At 75.5% G+C, this 14070-nt stretch overlaps 3 protein-coding genes across 9 annotated transcripts; 1 reads left to right on the top strand and 2 right to left on the bottom strand.

The window, feature by feature from the left end:
* The first annotated feature begins 122 nt into the window (after positions 1-122).
* Positions 123-2833, top strand: MRPL54 (mitochondrial ribosomal protein L54). Of its 3 annotated transcripts, none has more exons than XM_051829017.3 (3): positions 123-618; positions 2095-2251; positions 2614-2833. In XM_051829017.3, the coding sequence occupies exons 1-3, from the start codon at positions 501-503 to the stop codon at positions 2744-2746; spliced, it is 408 nt and encodes a 135-aa protein (XP_051684977.3). In that variant the 5' UTR covers positions 123-500; the 3' UTR covers positions 2747-2833. The 3 variants fall into 3 exon arrangements, with proteins under 3 accessions (XP_051684977.3, XP_089171412.1, XP_089171411.1); XM_089315286.1 differs by lacking the exon at positions 123-618 and adding an exon at positions 655-901; XM_089315285.1 differs by lacking the exon at positions 123-618 and adding an exon at positions 655-964.
* Positions 2834-3316: 483 nt separating this feature from the next.
* RAX2 (retina and anterior neural fold homeobox 2) lies at positions 3317-4434 on the bottom strand. Its single transcript, XM_051829018.3, is given in 3 exon segments — positions 3317-3803; positions 4098-4210; positions 4213-4434. Coding segments are annotated over 3 exon segments (525 nt in total). The 5' UTR covers positions 4286-4434; the 3' UTR covers positions 3317-3464.
* A 1633-nt stretch (positions 4435-6067) lies between these two features.
* On the bottom strand, positions 6068-13631 carry MATK (megakaryocyte-associated tyrosine kinase). 5 transcript variants are annotated; one of them, XM_051829011.3, is made up of 13 exons: positions 13467-13626; positions 9332-9387; positions 9018-9131; positions 8830-8945; positions 8535-8754; positions 8203-8296; positions 7621-7686; positions 7285-7384; positions 7127-7211; positions 6985-7058; positions 6715-6910; positions 6516-6602; positions 6068-6440 (listed from the first exon to the last, which is right to left on the bottom strand). In XM_051829011.3, exons 2-13 carry the CDS (start codon positions 9338-9340, stop codon positions 6204-6206), a joined length of 1398 nt encoding a protein of 465 aa, XP_051684971.3. In that variant the 5' UTR covers positions 9341-9387; positions 13467-13626; the 3' UTR covers positions 6068-6203. The 5 variants fall into 5 exon arrangements, 4 of the variants coding, with proteins under 4 accessions (XP_051684971.3, XP_089171404.1, XP_051684972.3 ...); XM_089315278.1 differs by lacking the exon at positions 13467-13626 and adding an exon at positions 10132-10265; XM_051829012.3 differs by lacking the exon at positions 9018-9131.
* Between the last annotated feature and the right edge of the window lie 439 nt (positions 13632-14070).

The raw sequence follows: 14070 nt of genomic DNA, 5'->3' as shown, positions 1-14070 counted from the left end.
GTAGTCCTCGCGTGCCGCCTCGCGTCGCGGGTTCTAGTCCTGCAGTGGACGCTCGGGGCTGACCTCGCTGGGCTGTTGGGACCCCGGGCCCGCTGCTGACGGACTTCCGGCCAGCTCGCAGTAGACAAAATGACGCGCCCGGCCGTGTCGGCCTCGAGCCTGCGCTTGCTTCCTCACGCACGCGGTAGAAGCGGCGGCCGCCCCTCACTGCTGACATTACCCGTCGACCCGCGGGCTACCCGTCCAGCAGCGGGTTTTGGGCATTCACGTCAGGAGTACACAAGGCGCGTTTCCAGGAAATGATGGGGAACTAAATACAGGCAATGTCCGCCATCCAGGGTACGTCTACCAACGTTCAAAGATGCCACAGTGCGGACACAGCCGGCCCGAGCCCGGGAAGACTACATTTCCCAGGAACCTCCAGGGGCCTACAACTCCCAGGCAGTCGCTGGGCAGTGACATAACCGGAAACGCGCACGGGCAAGCACTCGGCATACGTCATGGCGGCCAGAAGCCTGTTCGGGGCTACCCGGACCTGGGCCTGCTGGGGAGTGCGAGCGCTCCCAGGTCCCGTCGCCCCTGAAAACCTCGCGGTCCGGGGTTATGCCAAGAAACCAGGTGAGCCGGAGTAAACCGGGACCGAAATGGGGCCGGTGCGCACACGGGGAGATGGGTAGTGCGCAGGCGCCGGCTGAGGAGGTGTGGCCTGGGCGGCAGAGGCGGGGCCCCTGCGCAGGCGCAGTGCGAGGCGCCGCTCGGAGCGCCGGCGTCGGCCTCCTGAGGGAGCGGTTGGACGCAGTGCGCAGGCGCCACCGGCAGTGCGTGACCGCGCAGGCGCAGTATGGGGGGAGCGCGGCGAGTTCGCCGCCGGAAGTTCTGGGTGAAGCGAGGTTACGAGGAGGTGGCTGGACGCGGCCCGCCGGAGCGCCGAGGCTGAGGGGACGCGGTGGCCGCTGCGGGAGGGGTCCGCTCTGAAGGGAGTGCTCGAGGTCACGTGTGCGGACTTTGGGCGTGGCGTGCGACGGGGCACCTTGGCGTCAGCGCGCATGCGCATCCGGAGGACCCGGATGGAGCGCCCGGTGCTGATGGCCGAGGGCACCTGGGGGCGTGGCCGCTCTTCCTGTCGCTTTCAAATAAACTAATTTAAAAATCATTTAAGTAGGAAAAATCCCTCCAGAGGTGCGGGGCGGGGAGGTGACCGCTGGCCCGGGGGCGGGCGGCGCGGGTCCGGGAGGTGTCCGCGGGACAGGTGCGGGCCGGGCCCGGGAGGTGTCCGCGGGACAGGTGCGGGCCGGGGAGGGAGGCGGCGCGGGCCCGGGAGGTGTCCGCGGGACAGGTGCGGGGCGGGGAGGGAGGCGGGGCGGGCCCGGGAGGTGTCCGCGGGACAGGTGCGGGGCGGGGAGGAAGGCGGGGCGGGCCCGGGAGGTGTCCGCGGGACAGGTGCGGGCCGGGGAGGGAGGCGGCGCGGGTCCGGGAGGTGTCCGCGGGACAGGTGCGGGGCGGGGAGGAAGGCGGGGCGGGCCCGGGAGGTGTCCGCGGGACAGGTGCGGGCCGGGGAGGGAGGCGGCGCGGGTCCGGGAGGTGTCCGCGGGACAGGTGCGGGCCGGGGAGGGAGGCGGCGCGGGTCCGGGAGGTGTCCGCGGGACAGGTGCGGGCCGGGGAGGGAGGCGGCGCGGGTCCGGGAGGTGTCCGCGGGACAGGTGCGGGGCGGGCAGGGAGGCGGCGCGGGTCCGGGAGGTGACCGCGGGACAGGTGCGGGCCGGGGAGGGAGGCGGGGCGGGACCGGGAGGTGTCCGCGGGACAGGTGCGGGCCGGGGAGGGAGGCGGCGCGGGTCCGGGAGGTGTCCGCGGGACAGGTGCGGGCCGGGGAGGGAGGCGGCGCGGGTCCGGGAGGTGTCCGCGGGACAGGTGCGGGGCGGGCAGGGAGGCGGCGCGGGTCCGGGAGGTGACCGCGGGACAGGTGCGGGCCGGGGAGGGAGGCGGCGCGGGTCCGGGAGGTGACCGCGGGACAGGTGCGGGCCGGGGAGGGAGGCGGGGCGGGCCGGGAGGTGACCGCTGGCCCCGCCGGCGCTGATCCGCCCGCCCCCTCCGCAGTCACCAAGGCGGGCAAAGGCGGCGCGGCGGGCGAGGCCCTGCGGGACCCCGAGGTGTGCACCGACCCCGAGCGGCTCTGCACGCACGCCATGGGCGTCAACATCTACAAGGAGGGCGCAGACGTGGCCCTGAGGCCGGACGCCGAGTACCCCGCGTGGTGAGTGCCCGGCGCCAGTGTTGCCAGTGTTCGCTGTGCAAGCGTTCATTGCGCGTTTATTGAGTGTCCCCCGCGGGGCCGACCCTCCCCCAGCTCAGGGCCGCGCCCGGGGCGGGCTGCCCCCTGCCCGCGCCCCCCACCCCGGGCTGACCCCGCACCCACCCTGGCCCTGACCCCGCATCCAGACTGAGCCTGGCCCCGCCCCCACCCTGACCCCGCCCCCAGGCTGAGCCTGGCCCTGCCCCCTAGCCTGACCCCGCCCCCAGGCTGAGCCTGGCCCCGCCTCCAGCCTGACCCCGCCCCCAGGCTGCCCCTGCCTTCCCCCAGGCTGACCCCCGCCCCCTGCCTGACCCCGCCCCCAGGCTCTTCGAGATGCACCTGGGCGCCCCCTGGCGGCTGGAGGAGCTGGACCCCGAGACCCGCGCCTACTGGCGGCTGCTGCGGAAACAGAACATCTGGCGCCACAACCGGCTGAGCAGGAGGAAGACGCTGTAGGGCGGGGCTCCGCGGGGCGGGGCTGCGCGGGGGGCGTGTCCCGGCTCTGTGTGGGGGCGCCGGCCCAGTAAAGCCGCTGGACGCTGAGCTCCGCGCCGTGGGTGCTGTCCGCGCTCCCCTGGGCGCCACCGGGCCTTTCGGGCGAACGGGGGCCCCAGGGCTGGGGGCCGGGCCGGGCTGGCTCTCTCCAGCTGTTTCCGGATCCTTCCTCCTCCCGGGTGGGGCGTGACGGCCACGTGCAGAGCCCGCCCGCGCGCCCGGCCCAGGTGCCCCCACTGTGTCAGGGGCGCCCCAGACCCGCCCCTCGCCGAGACCTGAGCCCCTCCAGTCGGGGACGTGGGGCGGGGGCGGGGTCCTGAGGGCCTGGAGCCCCCGGGGGGCGGTCCCCTGGCGGGGGGCGGGGCCAAGCGCAGGTGGCCCTGGCGGATGAGACCCCCGCGGCCGCGTCCTCCTCTTGGGGAGGCGGCGCCGATTACCGCGTCTGGCCGCCTGCGACCGCCGCGCGCCGGCCCTGGCCTGTTTCTCCGCTAGGGAGCGAGCCCGCCGCACACAGCTGCCCAAGGGCTGGGCTGGGGCGGGCACATGGGGGGCGGCCCTGAGCGGGGGCGAGAAGCAGAGGGGTCCGGGGTCCCGGCCACGGCAGGAGCCCACCGCTTGGGTCCCCTCTGCCGGGGTGGGGGAGGGCTTGCCTACGGCTGCTGTCCCCGGGGCGCCCGCTTCAGGCCGGCGGCCAGGCCCTGTCCAGCGCCTGCGCGTGCTCCTTGGCCAGCAGCCTCAGGGACGCCTCCTCCAGCGCGAAGCCGTCCACCAGGCCTGGCCCCAGGGCGTGCGCCCCCAGCGGCACCTGCAGCCCCAGGCCGGGGCCCAGCAGGCGGGGCAGACCCGGCATGGCCGCGGGCGCGGGACCCAGCCAGGGCTCGGAGGGCAGCAGTGCGGCGGGGGGCCGGGCGAACTGCAGTGCTGGGGCCTCGGGGGGCCTCGGGGCTGCCACGGCTCCGGAGCCGGACTCCAGGCGCTCTTGGCGGTACCACTTGGTTCGGCGGTTCTGGAGCCACACCTGGGGGGGTGGCAAGGGGCTGCTGAGAGCGCGGCCCCCTCCTCGCCACTGCACCGGCCCTGGGGACCCCGGCAGACCCGCCCCAGAGGGCCCCACCCCGCTGCTGCTCACTCTCAGGCCAGCTGCTCACCCGCGGCCCCGCGGCCCCCATCCGTCCCCCCCCACCCCGTCGCCGCACCCAAACTTGGCCGGGACCCCCAGCCTCAGGCCCGGGTCTCCAGAAGCCCGAGGCGGGCGTCGGTGTCTGCAGACACCTCCTCCCTGCCCCGGGCGTCGGGGCGGGGCCGGCCTCACCTGCACACGCACCTCGGGCAGGTGCACCTCGGCCGCCAGCTCCTCGCGGCTGCACACGTCGGGGAAGGCCCGCTCCAGCTGGTGCAGCTGGTGCGCCGTGAAGGTCGTGCGCTCCGGCGCCGCTTCCGGGGGGCTTCCTCGCCCGGCCCCGCCTCGGGCGCCGGCCCCTCCCCCGCGCTCAGGAACATGGCGCCCCGCCTGGCGGGTGGGCAGCCGGAGGGGCCCGGGGAGCCCCTTCCCCGCGGCGTCCGCCTGGTCCCTCTGGCCAGGCCCGCCTCTGCCTGCTGTCCTTGGCTCCGCGCCGCCCCGGGTCTCTCTGCCCCCTGTGCCCAGGAGTGCCCCACCCCCACCCGGGCCGCAGGAGGCTCACCTGTGCCCGGGGCTCGCCACCCACGGCCCCGGCCCCGGCTCAAGCAGGCCAGCGGGCGGGGCGCCCGGGATTAGCGCGGGGATTAGGGCCCCTCCCCGCTGGCCTGAGCCGAGGGCGGGACCGGCCGCGCTGCTGGGGACACGGCGGCCTCGCACACAGAGCTTTGTTTCCAACATCCATTTATTTGAAAGGCAGAGAGAGAGAGAGAGAGAGAGAGAGAGAGGTCCTCCATCCGCTGGGTCACTCCCCAGCGGCCGGAGCTGAGGGAGGGAGACCCAGGCCTGGTGGGCGAGATCCTTCTGGAGTGCCAGCCCGGCGGGGGGCGGCGCACACGCGGGCGGCCAAGGGCCGGGCAGGGCAGCGCCGGCTGACTGCCGCGGGGGCGGCTCGGGCGCCGGTCCGCTTAGGCGGATTAGGGGCCGGGGCCCGGCCTCCTCCGTCCTGCTGGGGCGCTGCCTGCCGACCGTTTTCATTTTCTATTAAAATCCTTTATTGGAAAGGCGGCCGCGGGAAGAGGTTGTCCGCCTGCTGGTTTATGCCTCAAACGCCCACAGCAGCCAGGGCTGGGCCAGGCAAAGCCGGGAGCTCCATCCGGGTCTCCCGCGTGGGTGCACGGAACAGTAACCGCCGGCTGCTGGGGTGCGCATGCGCGGGGAGCTGAGGCCGGGCTCGACCCCAGGCCCTCGGGTGTGGGATGCGGGCGTCCCACCCTGCAGCATCCAGAGGACGCAGCCCGCCCGCGCCCGTTTGCCGGACAAGGCCCGGGGGAGGCACCTGCCGGGACCTCTAGGGTGGGCGCCCCAGGGCCCGCAAGGTGGGCAGCCAGCACCTCCCAGAGGTCCGGCTCTGCCTGTTGGGTCCATGAGTTCTGGCCTGGCTTTGCCCACGGGGGGGGGGTCGCCCCCAAACTGTGACAGCACAGGCTGGGGGGTGCCCAAGCCCCGAAGGGCCTGTCACCCACGGGTGCTCCCGGAAGGGGGGTGGGGTGGGTGATGTCTGAGTGAGGGGTGGGTGAGGGGTGGGGGTGGTGAGTGGAGGTGCCTCCCTCCCTCCCTCCTCCGAACGTCCCCTGGTCCCCTCACTGCCGAGGGGGTCTTCCCGGGTTGGGGTTTTGGTCCTCGGCTCCCTCAGAGGGCCGAAGGCCTGGGCTGGCGGGGTCAGGGGACCCCGGTGGTGTGGGGTGAGCTCTCACAGGGGGCCTGGCCCGCGGGGTCAGGCGGCCCCCAGGTGGGATGGAGCCCCCCAGCGCCCCCTCCCTGGGTCGAGGACTTGAGGTTGCCGTGGCACCCGGGCGTCCCGGGCGTGGGGCGGGGAGCCTTAGACTCGGGGCGGCTGCTCTCCCAAGACCCCCAGCGGGGATCCCGTCCCAGGGTCCCACGGCGGGGTCCTTGTGCCCCGCGGCCACCTCGCGGACAGGACCAGGGCTCCTGGCTGAGGGGCGGGGGCCGGGGCGGCTGGGACCTCGAGGCCCGGCAGGCGATGGCTGGGGGCGCAGCCCACTGATGGCCGCCCAGGGTGGGGGGAGGACGGGGCGGGGGGGCGGGAGGCCTGGCTGCAAAGCAGGCCGGGGGTGGCCGGGCACAGGGGGCGGCGGCCCCCAAGAGACGCACACGCCCTGGGTCCTCGCAGTCGGTGTTTATCGGCGTCACAGCCTGGGGTGTCCGGGGGCTGCCCCGCCCGCGCCTGGCCCGCAGCCCACTCCGCGCCCCCCGCCCTGTGTCCTCGGGGGGCAAAGGTCACGGCTCCTGGCTGCGCGGGGCGCCGGAGGGGCCAGGGTCCTGCGCGGCGGGGGCGGGGGCGGGGGCGGCCCGCAGCTCGCGCGCCAGCTTCTCCACCAGCTTGCGGAAGGGAGGCCGGCGCGCGGGCTCCGCCTCCCAGCAGCTGCCCATGAGCGCGTGCACGGGCCCCGGGCAGCCGTCGGGGGGCTCCATGCGGTACCCCTTCTCCACGGCCTCCGACACTTCCTTCAGCGACTGCGGGCGGGAACAGGCCGGTGTGGGCGGGGGCCGGGCCAGCGGCGCCCCCGCCCCGCCCGCGAGCCCGCTCACCATCTTGGGGTACGGAGCTCGTCCGTACGAGAAGACCTCCCAAAGCAGCACCCCGAAGCTCCACACGTCCGACTTGCTGGTGAACCTCTGCGGGGGGGCCCGGGTGAGGCGGGGTCGGGGTCTCCCTTCCTCTGAGCCCCGCCCCCCGCCGCAGGTGTGCAGCGGGGGTCCCCAAACCCCAGGGCCGCGGGAGGCTCACCCCCTGCCTGAGCGCCTCGGGCGCCGTCCACTTGACCGGCAGCCGGCTCGAGTCCAGCCCCTTCCTCTCGGCCTTGGCCAGGCCGAAGTCGCTGACCTTGGCCACCAGGTCCTCGGACACGAGCACGTTGCGCGCGGCCAGGTCGCGGTGCACCAGCCGCTTGGCCTCCAGGTACTCCATGCCCTCGGCCACGTGGCTGCGGGGGCACGCGGGTGTCAGGCGGCGCGCGCCCCCCAGGCTGCCCGGCCCGGCCCGGCCCGCCCCACTCACAGGGAGAACTGCAGCAGCTGCGCCGTGCTGACGAGCGCGCGGCCGCGCGTGCGCAGGAAGTTCACCAGGTTGCCCTGCGTGGGGGGGGGGGCGTCAGCGGGCGGCCCGGCGCGGCCCCGCCCCCCGCCCGGGCCCCGCCCACCTTGCTCAGGTGCTCCATGACGAGGTACAGCCCCTGGTGCAGGATCACGCCCAGGAGCCGCACCAGGTTCCGGTGTCTCATCTTCCTGGGGGGGGCGGCGGGGTGAGGGCGCCGGGCCCGCCCCCCGCCCCGGGCGCCGCCCCCGCCCCGCCACTCACGTCATCACCGCCGTCTCCTCCAGGAAGGCCTGGGCCGTGACGTCACACCTGATGTTCTTCACGGCCACCTTCTGCCCCAGGTACTCGCCCTGCAGGACGGCTGGGGGCGGGCGGGGTCAGCCGCACGCGCCCGGTCCCCCCCAGCCCCTGCGCCCCGGCCGGCTCCCCGCTGAGGCACCTGAGCCCCTGCACCCACGGGGAGCCCCGGACGGAGCCCCCGCCCCGGCTCCAGCCACTTGGGGGGCGACGCGGCGGACGGGAGCGTCCATCTCTGCCTATCAAGTGACAGCCGCCCCCCGGCTCCCGCCCCCCCCTCCGCCCCCCGCACCCCCTCACCTCCGAACTCCCCCTCTCCGATCTGCGCCCCCAGCGTCAGGTGCTGCAGGTTCAGCAACCAGCCGGCTGTGGGCAGAGCCCCGTCAGGGGGTCGCGGGCCGCCCCAGGCCCCTCCCCGCCCGGCCAGAGACCGAGGGAGGACCCCAGGCCGCGCGCCGGCCCCAGAGGACCGAGGGGAGAGACCCCCACTCCCGGTGCCCAGCACAGCAGCGGGAACGGGGCTCGCAGGCGGACGCCCGTGGGGGCGCGCGAGCCCTAACCCCGGCCCCGCTGGGGTGCGGAAGAGCACTCCCGGGAAGGGGAACCGAACGCCCGGCGGCCCCGAGGGCAGCGCGCGGGCGGGGCTGGCGAGGGGGCCGGGCCGGGTGCGCGCTAAGGCGGCCTCCAGGGAGCGAGGACTTGGGGGTCCCGGAGGGAGCCGCGCTGGGAGGGGACCCCGAGGCTGGGCCGGGCCGGGTGCGCGCTAAGGCGGCCTCCAGGGAGCGAGGACTTGGGGGTCCCCGAGGGAGCCGCGCTGGGAGGGGACCCCGAGGCTGGGGGGGGGGGAGGCCGGGACGCGCCGGGCCGCGGGCGCGGGCCTACCCTTGGCCAGCTCCTCCTCGGCCGACCTCGTGCCCTGCTTCCGGCGGGGTTTCCCGAGCTTCGTGCAGATGGCGCCCTTGGTCCGGCTGTAGTGCTGCGGGGCGCGCGGCCGTGAGCGGGCGCGGCCGGGGCGCCCGGGCTGCGTGGTGGCCGGTTTCCATGGGAACGGGGAGAGGAGGCGGGGCCGGGGTGTGTGGGGAGGCGGGACGTGGGCGGGGCTTCGGGGGAGGATTCCTGGCCGGGGAGGCGGAGCCTGTCCGGGGCAAGGCGCGCGGGGGAGGAGCCTTGCTGGGTGGGCGGGGCCTGGCCCGGGGGCGGGGCCCGGCGCGCACCTCCACCATGTCCATGAGGTTGCAGAAGCACGCGCTCTCGTCTATGGTGAGGCGGCCGTCGCGGTGCAGCACGCGGTAGTGGATGACGTCACGGCCGAAGCTCACGCACAGCACGTAGTCCCCGGGGTGCCGCGCCGACTCGCGCACCAGGAACAGCCCGTCCTCGGGCGGCTGCAGCTGCCGCACGGCCTCGGGCCCCGAGATCTTCCCGTGGAACCACCTGCGGCGGGGCGGGGTCAGCGCGGGCGGGGCGGGGCCGGCCGGGCTCGCCCCGCCCCCGCCCCGCCCCACTCACGGCATGAGGCTGAGCCTGGGGTCGGCGGACAGGGCCTCGCGCTCGCGCAGCGCGCCGGCCGCCAGCAGCCCCTCCTGGCCGCTGGCGTGGTGCTTGGCGCGGTACCAGCTCTTGCTCTGTGCGGGAGGCGGGAGGCGGGCGTGGGCGGGGTCCGGGCGGCGCGCCCCCGCCGCCGCGCACGCGCTTACCTCGCAGGCCTCCAGGATGGTGACCACGTCGCCCTTGCGGAAGGCCAGCTCCCCCGGCTTGGGCCGCGAGTGCTCGCACTTGGTGATGCACTGCGTGCCGGGGGCCCAGCGCCTCTGGCCAGGGCGGGACGCCGGGAGACGCGCGGGCAGGGGGACGGGCGCAAACCCGGGGCGGGGGGCGAGAGAGAACCGAGTCAGGACGGGAGCGAGGGGACCCCGGAGCTGGGGGCGGGGGGACGGCGCCGCCGGGTCCCGCACCCCCGTCCCCGGGCATGGCGTGGGCTGGGGCCGGGGGCACGAGGCCGGGCACTCACCGTGGGCATCCTGGCTGAGACGGGCAGCGAGGCCGGGCCAGGAGACGGGGGCTCACCTGGAGCGGGGTGGGCACGGGACAGAGCCGCGCTCTGGGGTCCGGAGTGCAGCCGCCCCGGCCACCGCTCAGGGTCCAGAACCCCAAGACACACCCCACCCGGCCCGGAGGCGAGGGACTTGTACCCCCGGCAGGGTCACGGCCGTGACCTCACTCCGCCACGACCCCCCAGGGGACTCCGTGGCACCCAGGGCGGCGCAGGCTGCTGGCCAGGGAGCAGTGGCCGGGCCCAGGCCCGGCGCTTCCTCTTCTGTGAGTCGGGGGCGGATGAGTCAAGGTCATTCCCGCGAAGGTCTGACCCCGGGGTGCAGCGCGGCCCCGTGACCCCCACCCCATCCCCGGGCGCCCGCGCTGGGCGGCGACGCGCCCCCTCCCCCCACCGCCACAGGTGGCTGGGCACCCGGTGCCCAGGAAGAACCCACGCAAACCCAGCGGCTCGGGGGCGCCAGGGGCCGGCCACCGGTGCCAGGAGGGCGCGCACCGGGAACGCGCGCACCTGTGGGGCCCCCGCCCCGCCACGCCCCGCTCTCGAACACCTGGGCGGTAGGCGCACGGGCGTCTCGGCCGCACGCAAGAGGCCCTCCCTCCACGTGGGCGCACGGGGTACGCCGGCGCCCCCTGCACCCAGCCCAGCCCGCGTCCGACCGCCGCCGGCCCCGCGCGCGCCCCCGCTAGCCGGGGTCCCCGGGACGCCGCTCCGCCCGCCTCCAGGTCCGCCGCCCCCTCCCCGGCCGCCGCGCTCACCTGCTCAGGGGACGCCCCCGGGCCGCGCCCCACGCCCGGCCCCAGGCGGGTCCCCGCGAGCCGGCAGCGCACCCCGAGGCGCTCCGGGCTGCACAACTTGGAGCAAGTCGCTCCGTTTCCTCATTTTGGGGCTGGGGGGGAGAGCCGGTCGGGGAACAGGGGGGTGGTGGCGGGCGGCGCCCGGGAGGCCCCCGCGGGTCCTAGCGCCGGCCGCACTGCGGTCCGCTTCGCGCGCGCGCGCACCGCCGGCCCCTCCCCGCCCCGCCCCCGCGGTCCCCGGCTCCTCCTGCGGGGGCCGCGTGCGGGGGTCCGGCAGGCGCCGCCCGCTCGCGCGGGGTGGAGGGGCGAGCTGCCCGTCCGGAAAGGCCAACAAGTCCAGCCTTTTCAGTCCGGCCCATTGAAGAAATAAAATTCTCTTAAATTTACATGAGAGGCAGGGCGGGGCCACGCCCAGAGGGCCCCCACAGCCAGGGCCGCGCCAGGCCGAAGTCGGGAGCTGGGGACTCCATCCGGGTCTCCCCCGTGGGTGCAGGGGCCCGGGCACCTGCGCCATCGCCCTGCCTCCCAGGGTGCGCACAGCAGGGCGCTGCCGCCCAAGCGGGGTGCGCGCCCCAACCCGCCCCCTAGGGGCCGCCTTGCTCACGGCAGCGGGCGCTGGGGTGGGGCACAGCGCAGCGGGCACCAGGGGGCTCTGAGCGCCCAGGCCCCCTGGTGGGGCGATGTGTGCGAGCGCCACCGTGCACGCGCCCAGGGCCCCGGCCACCCCCAGCACGCAGGGCCTGCAGCCCGCGCTCCACGCCACCGCGTTCTCTCTGGGGTCCGTGTCAGTCCCCCCCCCGCACCCCGCGGACGCGGGAGGAAGGCAGGGAAGGAGCAGAGGGGCCTCAGGCGTGGGGCCGGCGTCCCAGGGCACCGTGACTCCTCTCGGGGTCACAGCCACAGGCCGGGGACAGGCGGCGTCCAGGACGTGGCCTCTCGCAATCTCGACTCGGTGGCTCTTCCTGTTTCCCCTGCCCCCCAGCGCGAGCCGGCCACGCACCCCGGCCCCTTCTTCGCAGGGAGGCCCCCTCGCCAAGCAGCCAGGGGACACGGAGGGGACGGTAGCCCTCCCTCCCCCGTGCCCCACGTGCAGCGGCCCCAGCGTCTGCCACTCACCCTCCTGCGCCCGCCCCTCTGGTTCTCACCACTGGCATCACCCAGGTTCTCGCGAATCCCGCAGGACGCAGGGGCCACCTCCCACCCCGGAACCCCGACGGCTGAGGCCCAGGCACTTTGAGGAATGGGGTGAGGGTCGGCAGCAGAGGGAGAAGCCGACCGGTCGGGCGAGGCCAGGAACACGGCCTCTTGGCGCCTGAATGAGCTCCATCGGTCCCATCTGCATTCCAGCCCACGAGAAGTGCGAAGGGGCAGCGACAGGTGCGCCTCTCTCCACGTCCCACTGGGTGGAACCCAGTCAAGGCCACCCTGGGAGCAGAGCCCAGGGGAGATGGTGAGGCCAGCAGCACCAGGCAGCTCTTCCTCCAAGCCAGTGGGCAGGCCGCTGCCCCAGGGCCTCTGCCCAGTGTGCTCCGTGGGGCTGCCACTCAGCCGCCGCCTTCCCGGCTGGGTCCCCTGCAGGCCGTGGACGAGGCTGGTGCACAGCGTGTCCGCAGCGCGCGCTCCAGGCAGGCAGCGGTGGGGCTGAGCCGGGCGGCGGCCGGCGGCCAGGCCCCACTGCCCCAGTTACCACGTCTTTAAATTTAGCTCCCCGCCCCCTGCCAGGGGACTCCGCGGGCTCCTTCCAGGAAAAATGCAGCCAGTGCCCGCCCCGCCACCGGATGGAGGCTGCCTGAGCCCCCACCCCCGCACACATCACGGCCCCCGCGCCCCCCTCCCCCACACCCCCGGGGTCACGGCCATTACCCTCCAGGCACCAGCCGGAGCCGCACAGCCTCCGACCGCGGGGCCTGGCCCATGGCCCGCCGGCACCGAGGCGAGGGGCAGGTGACAGGCGTCCGTCAGGGCGAGCTCCGAGCCCCTGCTCCAGGGCTGCGTCCCCGGGCACGGGACCCGCAGGTGGGGCGGGCGGAGCTGCACGCCCATCAGCGTTTGGAAGCCCCCCCAGCGGCGAGCCCCTTGTCTTCCCGACCTCCACATCTCCGGCTCGGTCCTCTCGGCTCAGGCGCTTCGGCTCCCGGGAGTTGGTAATCGCCAGGGTTTCAGGCGTCTGCGGCTCCGCCCCCGACCCCCCCCCCCCGGCTGTGCACCTGCCCGTTTTTGGGCACGCGAGGCCCTCCCTGCCCTCCCTGTGTGCGTGACCTGGGCCCTGGGCCCGCTTCCCCGCCCTCCGCCCGCCTCTTGGAAGTCTGTGGCCTTTTCTGGCGCCCTGGGGGCTCCGTGGCGTGTGACAGTGGACACTGCTGGCCTCCCTGGGTCCAACACCCAGTCTTGTCGCCCCCCCCCATTCATCTTTTATTCTACTTTGCGGACTTTTTAAAAAATTATCTGAAAGGCAGAGTTACATAGAGACCGTCCATCCACTGGTTCACTCCCCAGATGGCCGCAGCGGACAGCACTGGGCCAGGAGCGTCCTCCGGGTCTCCCACGTGGGTGCAGGGGCCCAGGCGCTTGGGCCAGCTGCAGGGAGCCGGACCGGAAGTGGAGCAGCCGGGGGTCTCCAACCTGCGCCCACGGGGGCAGCCGGCAGGAGCGGCGGGTGCCCGCGCCCGGGGCGGGGGGACTGCGAGGGGGCCGCGCGCGCTCTTTGGGACGGCCGTTGTGCACACGTGGGCTGCTCGCCCAGCGCACGGGCTGGCGAAATTCGCAGGAGACCTCCTCCCCTTTGGGGGGCGGCTCACGGCCACGGGATCCCAGCGCCCAGCAAGGCACGCAGGCGGCCGGACAGGCCACGCTCTCCACGCGCGGGACGTGGACGCCCACAGCGCGGGGCGCCCAGCAGGGGCGAAGCTCTGACGCTCGCTGAGCGCCCCGAGGACGTCTCAGCCCGGGAGAAAAACGGGCAGAGGCCACGCGTGGGCTTCACCCACGGGGCACGTCCAGGACAGCGGGCGCGCCGTGGCCGGAGGCTGGGAGGGGCGCTGGAGCGTTCTGGAAGCAGCGCTGGGGCGGCCCGGCCCGGCCGTGCGCCTTCGGGGAGCGAGCTCGTCTCCCTCGCCCTGCCTCCCCAATAAATGCAGAGGGCGCTGGAGGGCCTCGCGTTTCCTCCTCTATCTTCCTGCTTGTCGGGTTTTTTACGGACGGGGGCGCCCCTCGCGCGAAGCCGCCACGCCGGCCTCCAGCCGCTGCCCATCTCCCGCCCGCCCTGCCCGCGGCCCTCCCGGCGCCGGCCCGCTCACCTGCGGCATCTCCGCGGGCGCCGAGGCGGGCTACGCGGCACCGGCTGGCGGCATCGCCTCCCCGGGCCGCGCCTCCGCGGGCCCGCGACCTTGGGACGCAGCCGCCGGCTCCGCGCTCCCGCTTCTGTCTCCCGCACCGCCCGCCAGCCCGGCTGCAACCCCGCCCCCACGCACGCGTCATCCCGCCCCCACGCGCCGCGTCGCCTAGCAACCGGCTCCCCGCCCGCACCCGCAGCAGTCGGGATTCGTGGCGCCGGGCCCGGGGTGCCCGCGCTCCGGAAGGCAGACACTGCTGCGGCGGGGGCCGGCGCGGGGGGCTGCAGGACGCGGGGGCTGGGGGCGGGGCCGAAGCCCGGCGGAAGCTGCTTATTGGGGTGTCTGCCGGCGCAGGGGGCGTTAGAACGGCAAGTCCAGCCTCGGGCGGACTGTCCGGCCGCGGGCCCTAAGGAAGCCAGGGGGCTCCGGGTGGGGAGCGCCGAGCGGAGTGGTCGGGCCGCCCGCCGGGGCTGGGGTGAACAGGGCGGGCTGCGGGGCTTGGGCACGCCCGCCCTCCACACAGAGAGCCCGCTCCGGCCCCGCAGGCCTCCCGGCGGTGTGGCCGCGT

This window comes from Oryctolagus cuniculus, chromosome 16 (genome assembly GCF_051225735.1).
Source record: "Oryctolagus cuniculus isolate XC-2025 breed Fujian yellow rabbit chromosome 16, ASM5122573v1, whole genome shotgun sequence".
In the NCBI taxonomy this organism is placed as follows: Eukaryota; Metazoa; Chordata; class Mammalia; order Lagomorpha; family Leporidae; genus Oryctolagus; species Oryctolagus cuniculus.
The sequence above is the reverse complement of the archived record's forward strand: the minus strand, read 5'-3'. Positions and strand labels throughout refer to the sequence as shown.